The 10,248-nt window shown below is 35.5% G+C and overlaps 1 protein-coding gene across 2 annotated transcripts; it reads left to right on the forward strand.

Moving 5' to 3' along the window:
- The first annotated feature begins 441 nt into the window (after window positions 1–441).
- On the forward strand, window positions 442–10,248 carry LOC132170371 (F-box/FBD/LRR-repeat protein At1g13570-like). Of its 2 annotated transcripts, none has more exons than XM_059581327.1 (9): window positions 442–758; window positions 1,093–1,179; window positions 1,342–2,331; window positions 2,426–2,569; window positions 3,231–4,875; window positions 7,188–7,400; window positions 7,645–7,788; window positions 8,909–9,040; window positions 9,172–10,248. In XM_059581327.1, exons 1-5 carry the CDS (start codon window positions 669–671, stop codon window positions 3,582–3,584), a joined length of 1,665 nt encoding a protein of 554 aa, XP_059437310.1. In that variant the 5' UTR covers window positions 442–668; the 3' UTR covers window positions 3,585–4,875; window positions 7,188–7,400; window positions 7,645–7,788; window positions 8,909–9,040; window positions 9,172–10,248. The 2 variants fall into 2 exon arrangements, with proteins under 2 accessions (XP_059437310.1, XP_059437311.1); XM_059581328.1 differs by having other exon boundaries at window positions 7,188–7,395.

The raw sequence follows: 10,248 nt of genomic DNA on the forward strand, positions 1-10,248 counted from the left end.
AATATTTAAATGATATAAATAAAAATATAGCTAATCGGATGTAGGAGGCTTTTAAAAATTATTAACTAAACTAGATAAAGTGCATTTTGAGAAGCCATTTTGCATAAAAATTTGGCTCATCCATTGAGAATGCTCTAATTCAGTCTATAAAAATGACATATATTATTTAAACAGGTAATGATAAAGGGCACGCTGGGCGTGCATGAACAGCTAATTTTTTTTTTAATAATTAAAATATTTTTTTTAAAAAAAAATTGGTTGAGCATGCATGACTGTTCATGCATTCCAGCGTGCCCTGAATTATTACTCAATTTGAACCTATGAGATATACTTAATTTTTTTAATATTAAAAACAAAATTAAAATAAATAATATTAAAAAAATCATGTGCTCATATCTTATCAAGAGCGGCTTTTTTGAAAAACAGGCAAAAACACGATATATTTTTAACTTCAGCTGGCGCTCTCCGCGGCCACCGTCTCAGTCTCTCTCTCTCTCTCTCGCCAGGTCGTCGAGGTGAAGCGGTTGTCTTTTTGTTCTTGACTCTCTCTGCAACGTTGTGAGGGCCAGATCTAGTAGGTGAAGTACCCATCTTTTTAATCAACAAAGAAATCGGAAAGATTCAAAGTTTTTGTGGGCTCAAAGTTTGTATCCAGAAAGGGGAAGTTGATGATCATGAAGCGGAAACTGGAGGAAGTACGGCCCCAGGGCTCCGTTAATTGCATCCCCAAGTATTGTTTTGGATTTTCCGTGCCAGAGGTATCTATTGCTGATGTATTCCCATTGTGGCTGTTTTTTGTTTCTTATATAGACAGATATTGATAATTTGAAGCATGGGAAATTCGAATTCCAAGTCGCCATAGCTTTATAATTATCAATTATGCAAATTTACTCAAATTTATGGAACAATTTTATAGAATAATCAATACTTGTTAATCGATAAGACCCTGGGAATGTTATTACTATTGTTCCTGTCATTGTCGTTGTTGTTTTTGGTCTCATTATGGTTTTTATTTTTGGTTTCTTAGAGCCTAAATGCTTCATCTTATAGAAATTTCATCTAATCGAGAGCTTCATTGCTCTTTATTATCAGATTGACAAGATAGTGTTGGACCGGTTGCCAACAAACCAAATTTCCAGACTTAAGTGGCCACAATTTCAGTCCAAGACGTTGCTTGGTGTAAGTTTAAGTTTTAGATATATTTCTATGTAATTCACATTGTATTAAATAAACGTCCTTAATTGTTCTTTTAGCTTTATTAACAACAAATGCCTACTGTTACTTTGGAATCTTGGTATGCACAAGAGTTAATTTTGTTTATGTTATTTTGTGTGCACATAGATTGACAGTGCCCCCGAGGCCGATCTGACTGGTAGATTGCCAGAGGACATTCTTTCTTCTATAATATCATTAATATCAGTGAGGGAAGCTGCCACTACTAGCATCCTTTCAAAAAGATGGAGATACCTTTGGACGACCTCTTCTAACCTTGACCTAGATCCCAAAAACATGCTTGGACATTTTTTATGCTTGGAACATTTCCAACGCCAGCATACTCAGTGGAAACAGAAGCAAAAGGGAAGATTTGTTGGATGGGCCAACCATATTCTGGAACTTTATGCCGGCAAAAAGGTAGATTCCTTTAGGGTTGAGTATCCGTTGGGTAGTGATCATGGTTGCGACGTTGATCGATGGATTCAGTTTGCAATTGATATGCAAGTTCAAAATCTTTCTATCAACCTGTTAGAATGTAATTTGTCAGACTTGTCTCGTGGGCTCTATAAATTTCCATATTGGCTATTTGATCAAGCAGGGAAACAGTCAAAGATAAAACATTTGTCTTTGAATTTTTGCAGCCTGAGTATTCCAGCAAATTTCAATGGCTTGAACTCCCTTTCATCCCTCTCATTGACAAAGACAAGTTTAAGTCAAGAGAATCTGGATAACATTTTGAATGGTTGCCCATCTTTAGAATGGTTTAGTATGAGTGAATGCCGTTGTCCATTTCATTTGAAATTATCTAGTGGATGTCGGTTTCTCAGGCTGAGACACTTGAGGATAGTTCGTTGCGATCCTTTAGAAAAAGTTGAAATTCATGATGCTATAAGTATTGCATCAATTGAGTACGACGCAAAGATGTTTGGGCAGGTCTTGTTAAAGAACAGTGCACAACCTGTTAGAATATGTACGACTTTGGGTCGTGGAACTTTGCAGCGTGATCATCTAAATTTGCAATCTGATCCTAGAACTCAAATGACATATATCCTTGGCACAGTTGCAAAAGACTATCCTTTACTTGAGATTTTATTAGTGTACACTCCAATGGTCAAGGTATTGCCACTAACAAAAATTTTTAGTTGAACTTTTGTCATCATTGAATATTTTGTCTCTATCTAGTTAATAATTTCTTTCCATTGTCTTTCAGATTGATATAATACCTAAGCACTTAACCACATTTACTAGACTCAAGCAGTTGAAGCTATTAGGTGTAACATTTAGAGAAATCCTGCTGGACCTGACCTCTGCTTTTTTGGAGGCGGCTCCGTCATTGGTTGAACTTCAGATAGATGTAAGTTATCTTATATCACAAGCACATTTTTATTTGGTTGTTGAGCTGTACATGCCTTTTTGTTCCTTGGAACTTTGTACAAGAGGAATTTATTTATTTATTGCTTTTGATACTTTTTTAAACTAAGTTTTGTATGGTTGTTTTACCATTTTTTAAACCATAGCTCAATTTTATGTTTTCAAACAAAATATCATTTGGAGTATTCATCAAAAATATTTTGGTGGAGTCTTACGACTTGGACAAATATTGGTGTTTTGTAATTGGATCTGTGGAAGTATTTGTTCTTAAGGTAACAAGGCGGTTAGTTTTGCGATTTATTACACTTTTCTTTACACCGTTGTCTGAAAGATTTGCTTTTAAATGCGGATTTCACCTATTGTTTCTAAGACATCAAGAAGGATTTGTTGCAAAGATATTTTTGGGGTATAATTTCCAATGCACTATGTATTGACTTTCTTGGAAGGATTCGCGATTGGAGAGTGGAAATGATTGTTAGTGATTTCATTACCGACTCACTAAATTTAGGCTGAAAGCTAACTGAAAAAAACAAAAAACTTGGTTTACTACTTGCTTTGAGTTAATATTACCTATTGTTTTGTATTATATTAACCATGATTTGTAGTGAAAGCTTATTTATGTTTTGCTTGTTTCTTGTTTTTAGCTCTTCTTTCCCTGCACCGATGAAGGGAAAATAGAGCACCAAAAGATAGTCGATGGGGCAGATTACACAGAGCACAGAAAGATACCTCTTAAAGAATATTGTCAACATCAGCGTCTCAAGGAAGTGAAGCTAAGTGGATTTCGTGGTTATCCAATTGAATTTGACCTTGCCGTACTTTTGCTAAAAAATGCTCTTCTTCTTGAGAAGATGAGAATTGTTCGAGAAACAACACTTTATTTAGGCGACGGTGAATGTTGGGTTTTGAAGTTAAACAAAGATGGAATCAAACAAGAGCAAATTCTCAAAATTTTGGGTCCGGAGGTGCCATCAACGGTTAATTTAGTACTTGAGTGATCTTTTTCTGTTTCTCTGATGCGAGATTAAAATTAAAGAATTTGGTTTCTTAATTTTATTTAGATTATTGGTTTTATTTGTAATTCAATAATAGGCTTGACCCAAAGTTTTTTCGTTATTTTGTAATTCTATAATGGGCTTAGCCCAAAGTCGGTCAAATTAGGGTTATGATTTTTGTCAATCTATTTAAATGTTCTTTTGTAACAATTTTTAAATGAATAGCGAATTATAATCTTTGTGTGAGATACTTTTATAAGAGATGAGATTTCTCTGTTTAAGGTGCGACTCTTTTCGTCTTTGACGTTGAGACTTTGTTCAACATGAAATCTATCTTTATTTTATTTTAATATTTATAATACAGTTGCAAGAACTTATTGCATATTTGTCTGGCCCAAAAAAATTATATTTCTAATGGTAAATTTGGTTTGCTAAATGACCATTCTTAAAAAAAGGAATAGCTTTTACTACAATACTCCAGTACAACTGAGGCTTATAGGTGCTTCATTTCATATGGAAGGTATGGCCCTAATCTGTTTTCAAGAAATAGATGCTATTAGATGTTTTGGTAGTTGGGAAGATTTTGTTATGGCCCTGCAAGGTAGATTTGGGAAAGGATCCTATGATGATCCCATGGAATCATTGGTTAAACTGAAGCATGTAGGTTAAGTGGAGGAATACAAAACTCAGTTCGAAATTTTAGCCAATAGAGTTTATGGATTGTCTGAAACTCACAAATTAAGTTGTTTTCTTGGGGGTCCTAGACTCTTAAAGATGAGATTAGACTACCTTTTAGGATGTTTAATTCTAAAAATCTGGTTGATGCATATGCCATTGCTAGATCCCCACGGAGATAAAATCATCTCAGCTGATGGGAGGATTTGTCAAATTACACTTCAGCATAACATGACTTCCACACTATTTTACTGAATCCACAAAGAAAAAATTGATGCTCTCGGTCCTCTATTCCACTTCTGCAGAAACTACAATGAAAATCACCATTAAAACCCCATTGCAGTCAAAGCATTTTTCACATTAACATGTTTGACAATATATGGATCTTAAGCAAGATTAACAATGGGTTAACCATTTAATGATGTTTAGCATATTTCACTGTGCATGGAGGTGTCGATATGTTGTTAGAAGGTATTAGGCTTCTTTTGATATAGGCTCTGCATGTGTAGGGATGAAAGCAGATGATGACCATTTTTCTTGTGAAAGCAGAGACAAACATGAATTGGAATTATACTTCAAGAGATATTGGGAAGAGTTCCGCTCATCCAGCTCCGAAAAGGTTCTTGCTTGTCAATATGTTTGTTTACTTACACTTCTGCTACTCTTCTATGTACATCTTTCTAGCTTTACTTGAACTGAAATCATTCATTAATGGCTTTTTCGTCATCCATAGGAGAAAAAAGCGGCCATGAATTTGACTGTAGATTTTTTTGTAGATTAATGAAGCAGCATACTAATGTAGTTCAGTTACTTACCATGTATGCACAGAGTTCCTCCTTATCCAATTTGCTGGAACCCAACATTTTTTATCCAAACTTAATAGTTCCATAAGATGGTCACTGATGTATGCTAGATTCACTTTGTAATGGAATTACAGGTTAATTACAGAGTTTTTCTACCAAAAAGAAAGATTTGATTGTTGATTTAATAATCAGTTGTGACATATGGTCCTGAAACAGTGCAAGAACACACCGAGATGCCCAATAAAGGGATTATAGACTCAGCTTTTGCAAAACTTGTTAGACCTAGACTTAATTTGCCTCTCTTCTTGATGGATTTTTTTTTTTTTTTTTTGGTTTTTTCCTGTTTCCAATTGATAAATGACACAAGCACACAGTGTGACCCTTTTTTGGCAAGTTCTTTTGACCTTTTTCGGCATAAACCATCTGTTAAGCATCAAATTTTCAATTCACCATTATTTCTTATCTTTTTTTTTCTACAACGAATTTGACTTTCAGACTTAACTGAAGCATTTCGGTCAGGAATGATGGAAAATTCATGCCAGATATGTTATTATGTATATATAAATTAACGATAGTGTTACCATGAAGACCAAGAATTTATGTGTATATAATTCATACTTATACTACAGATGTTATGAGCCTAAATTGTTCCTTTAGCTTTATTAACAAGCATTCGCTGCGGTTCGTGTCAAAGTCCAACTGAGCATTTTGCAAATGAAACTCAAATTCAGTGTCAAATTAATGAGAGTAAATGCTATCTGTTTCTTTATTGTCTGCATCCAAATAAGTTTCCAAACGTCTTAGGGAATCGTAGTTCTTTATACGTTTCTTGTGTGGTGTCCGTTCCAATCTAACTTGACTCAAAGGTTGTGTTAAGCACCTTCTATAGGACAAGAAAGAACACAAGAGCACATAAACACGAGCAAGAAGAAAAATTCATTTGTAGAAGATATGTTTTTTTAATGAATGAGTAAAGTTTTATATCATCAAAACAACTACTAGAATTCTCTCTTTAGCCGAAAACTAAAGAACTCCGAAACTATACAAGTATCAACCCCAACAAGATATGTTGAAGATAAAAGTACAAGTCCAGTAAACCTGGATACTGTAAAGCGCCGAAGAGATCAGCTGAGTCTACCCGCAAAGGAAAGATTCTTGGATAACCAAGAACTAGTCCTTACAGTAATTTTCTCCAACAGGGAAGAACAATTGGCAGCTTTTGATCTAGTTGAAATTAAAAACACTCCAAGATAACGGCCAGGGAGATTACCCTCCCTAATTTGCGGACAATTAGTAATCTGATCTTTGTCTCCAAAAGAGATGCTGGCAAAAAAAAAATTGTGCTTTTCTCAGGATTAGCTTTAGACCAGACAAGATTTTGCACCTTCCTTATAGCAGCAACTGATTTGACAAAACCTTCAGAAAATTCAAAAGGTCATCATCTAAACATAGATGAGTAAGATTAACCTTAGCACATCTATAATGGAAGCTGAAACCACTTCTGCTCCTAGCATTTTCTTCCAAAAGCGGAGCCAAAATCTCTATGGCCACAACAAACAAATAAGGGCACAAGGGATCCCCTTGTCTAAACCCCTTCTTACCATCAAAATAGCCTACTAAGGTAGCATTCAAGGCCCTAGAAAATTTTAGGGAAGTGATGCACTCTCGAATCCAACCAACAAAAATATTTGGGAATCCAAAACAACTGAGACAATGCAAAAAAAAAAAAAAAAAAAAAAAAATCCCTGTTGAAGAGTCATAAGCCTTCATGAGATTCACTTTTAAAGAGCAACAAGCTTTACCCTCATTCTTGTGATAGTCCTTAACTACCTCTTGTGCTAAAAGCACATTTTCAGCAATACTCCTTGTTGGAACAAAAGCAGATTGGCTGGGAATTATAATGGGATCTAGACAAGACACCAATCAATTTGCAAGGAACTTTGTAATACATTTGTATAGAAGGTTAGCAAGAAATAGGATATTTAATTTGTAATACATTTGTTGAAGATATTTACAGTTGCAAATTCCCTATAAGATATTGAATTCTCCCAACTTCTTAGCACCTAAATGGCATGATTTGTCACAAAAATATTGTAGTTATTACAAATGCTGCTACAAAAAATTTCAGGGGATAGAAGATTTCGATACCTTGCCTTGTGTGTTCCCCTCTATCAAGCTGCCTTAAAAGGTGATTGGCAGGCTGCTGAGGCTTTACTTCAGCATTGCAAAAAAAAAAGATGGAAACACAGCACTTTGCTTTGCTGCTGCATCAGGAATCGTGACAATTGCTGAGGAGATGGTGAAAATGAACAATAGACTACTATTTCCACTGATATGTATGGTATGTCCTGCATCTCACTGATTTTATTTAGTTTGAGACAATTTATTTTCAATTGGATGTGAAATGTAAAATTTGACAATATTGACCATTCTACATTGTGGCATAACTTCAACAATGAGTAGTTTTAGGCAGTTAGACAAGTTGGGTAGAGATATCACTTCTATTGCAATATTAGTGACCGTAAGGATTTTTTACACCAACCTTCGACAATGATCAAATGTGTTGTTTTTGTGGACATGTTTAGCGTTGAAAATTATGGAAAAGGATCGAACATTAGCAACTGCCCAGGATGGAAATCGGAAGACAGCATTGCATGAGTTGGACCAAAAACCTTTCGCAATTGGCAGCAGGAGCGAGCTATCAATATGGGAAATATGCTTGAACTCTTGTTAGTTTGCCCTCTACTGAAACTTCCTTTATTGGCATATAACATTTCCCAAGTAGTTTTTATTGCATTAATCGAAATTTAATGATGATTTTACTCAAATCACTACAGAGTGAAAATCTTATCAAATATTTAGATGATATCTGCTTCATAAACAATTAGATGTTCTGATGAGATAAACCATTTTCTATTTATAATGTCTCATTCTTCTGTAAAACTTGTAATGTTTCCTTTATAGACACATAGGAGCATTGTAGATAGCTTCATTTTTTTTTTAATTGGAAAAAGGTAGCATTCATTTTTCAGTTCAAATGTATAACTTTTTATTTTTCTCTTTTTGTTCTTGTTATTTGAGAATAGCTGGTCATCAAATTAGCAAGACATCTAACCCCAAAACCCCTATATCTGAAGCCGTTAATTTCAATATGCTTTGACATTTGATATATATATACATGTTAAATTTGACTCTTGTGATATAACTGTTTAATTATTAATAGGCTTCTAAAAGTAAAATTCTTTATCAATTGCAAATATATCGCCATTCATGTCAAACTGTACAACCTAAAATCTGTCACAGAGCCTTGTCAATTTAATTAGGGGTGGGCAAAATATCCAATTACCACCTACCGACCGTCACCGAACCACCATCGAACCGCCACCGACCCCCTACCGACTCTACCGACTTCTGGCTGTCGGTAGTCAAAATAAAAATTTATACCGATGTCGGTTACGAACTGAAAATGACTTAACCGACTTAACCGAAAACCTTACCGCCAAAGTTCGTCAATGCAAACTTGCAGTTTATTCGTGGTGTTGTGCTTCATGGATTCTATTTTACTTCTTGAATTAATTCATGACTTTCCCTTCTCTTTTTATAAATTTGCATTTCCACTGGACATTCTTAGTCCTTGCTGATCTAGAGATTTTGTGGGGGCATGCTCCTACAGCTATAGTTGTTATAATGATACAGTTTAATGTTCTGTATTGAACCCAGAAATGCTTTGCTGTACCCTCCCACCTTCCAATCCTCGCCTATTTCTTGAACCAGAATCAGCTTTCACCAACTTTATCTTCTGCAATTTATTTGGTTTGTCTCACTCTTGTGATTGTTCCTGTTGTTCAGTTGAAGAATGCTGCCGTAATGTGGATGAAGTTAAGATTTTCTGTGCCAAATCTTGATGGGTTTTCTCGGATTGTGTTGCTGAATTCTGATATTGGGTGATTTCATGAACTGGGTTGTATCGGATCCGTGGAGGTTTGAGTTTTCGCTCACTTTATGTTTCTAAATGACCCAGTTTTTTTTATTTCATTGATCTGTAGGTACATTTAGTTAAAGGGTTTGTGTTTTGAAGAATTTATTGATATTTTACTTCGAGTGTTTTGCAGGGTTTGGAGCTTGTTTTCGGTTCTTTTAGTCAATGAGGAACACGGGTTTGAGAGAATTTTTGTTATTGTGAAGAATATTGTGGCATATCTTTTGGTTTAGCAAAGATGAAGAGGCCGAAAAGTGAGCCTCCCGGTGTAAGGAGGTTCAAATTGTCGCATTTGTTGTTGGGTATAGCGGTTTTATACTTGGTTTTTATATCCTTCAAGTTTCCACAATTTATAGAGATTGCAGCAATGCTAAGTGGGCATGATACTGATGTTGGATCAGAAGGGACAATGGAAAGGGACTCCGAAGATTCGGATTTAAGCAAACCATTCTTTGGTTCTGTTTATAAGGATGCATTTCACCGGAAATTAGAAGATAACCAAAACCAAGATGCACCATTGATGCCTAGTAAGGAACCATTGGAAGAGGGAAAAAATGGGTCTAGACCTATAAAGCCACTGCAGCACCGATATGGTCGAATAACGGGCGAGATTATGAAGCGGAGGAATAGAATTATTGATTTGTCAGTGCTTGAGAGAATGGCGGATGAGGCTTGGACATTAGGCTTAAAGGCATGGGATGAAGTGGATAAGGGCGATGGAAAGGATACCGGAGAAAGCTCTATGCTTGAGGTGCAACCTGAGTCATGTCCTTCATGGATATCGATGAGTGGCGAAGAATTGGTGAATGGAGACAGGTTAATGTTTCTTCCTTGTGGGCTCGCTGCTGGTTCTTCAATTACAGTGGTAGGAACACCCCATTATGCTCACCTGGAATATGTGCTCCAGCTTGCCAAGTTGAGGAGTGGTAATGCCATGGTTATGGTTTCACAGTTCATGGTTGAATTGCAGGGTTTAAAGTCAGTGGATGGAGAGGAACCACCTGTCAGTCAGATACGATATATATAATTAGTCTCTCTAGTTATGGCATATTTTTGTATTATAGCTATAGTATCTTGTAATTAATAGGTAGATTTTAGTTGCCTTATTTGTTCTCCTAGATTGTTGTAATCGCTATGATACAACTTGTAATTAGCTAGACAATTTCTATATAATATGAGAAACCCTCACATTGAGAAGTATTCAATACAA

The sequence above is a fragment of the Corylus avellana genome, chromosome ca2, assembly GCF_901000735.1.
Source record: "Corylus avellana chromosome ca2, CavTom2PMs-1.0".
NCBI lineage: Eukaryota > Viridiplantae > Streptophyta > Magnoliopsida > Fagales > Betulaceae > Corylus > Corylus avellana.

Coding starts and splice junctions, on each gene's coding strand:
- LOC132170371 (XM_059581327.1), top strand. CDS start 669: ATGATCATGAAGCGGAAACTGGAGGAAGTACGGCCCCAGGGCTCCGTT. Junction 1,180..1,341: donor AGTCCAAGACGTTGCTTGGT/GTAAGTTTAAGT, acceptor GTGTGCACATAG/ATTGACAGTGCCCCCGAGGC. Junction 2,570..3,230: donor TGGTTGAACTTCAGATAGAT/GTAAGTTATCTT, acceptor TCTTGTTTTTAG/CTCTTCTTTCCCTGCACCGA.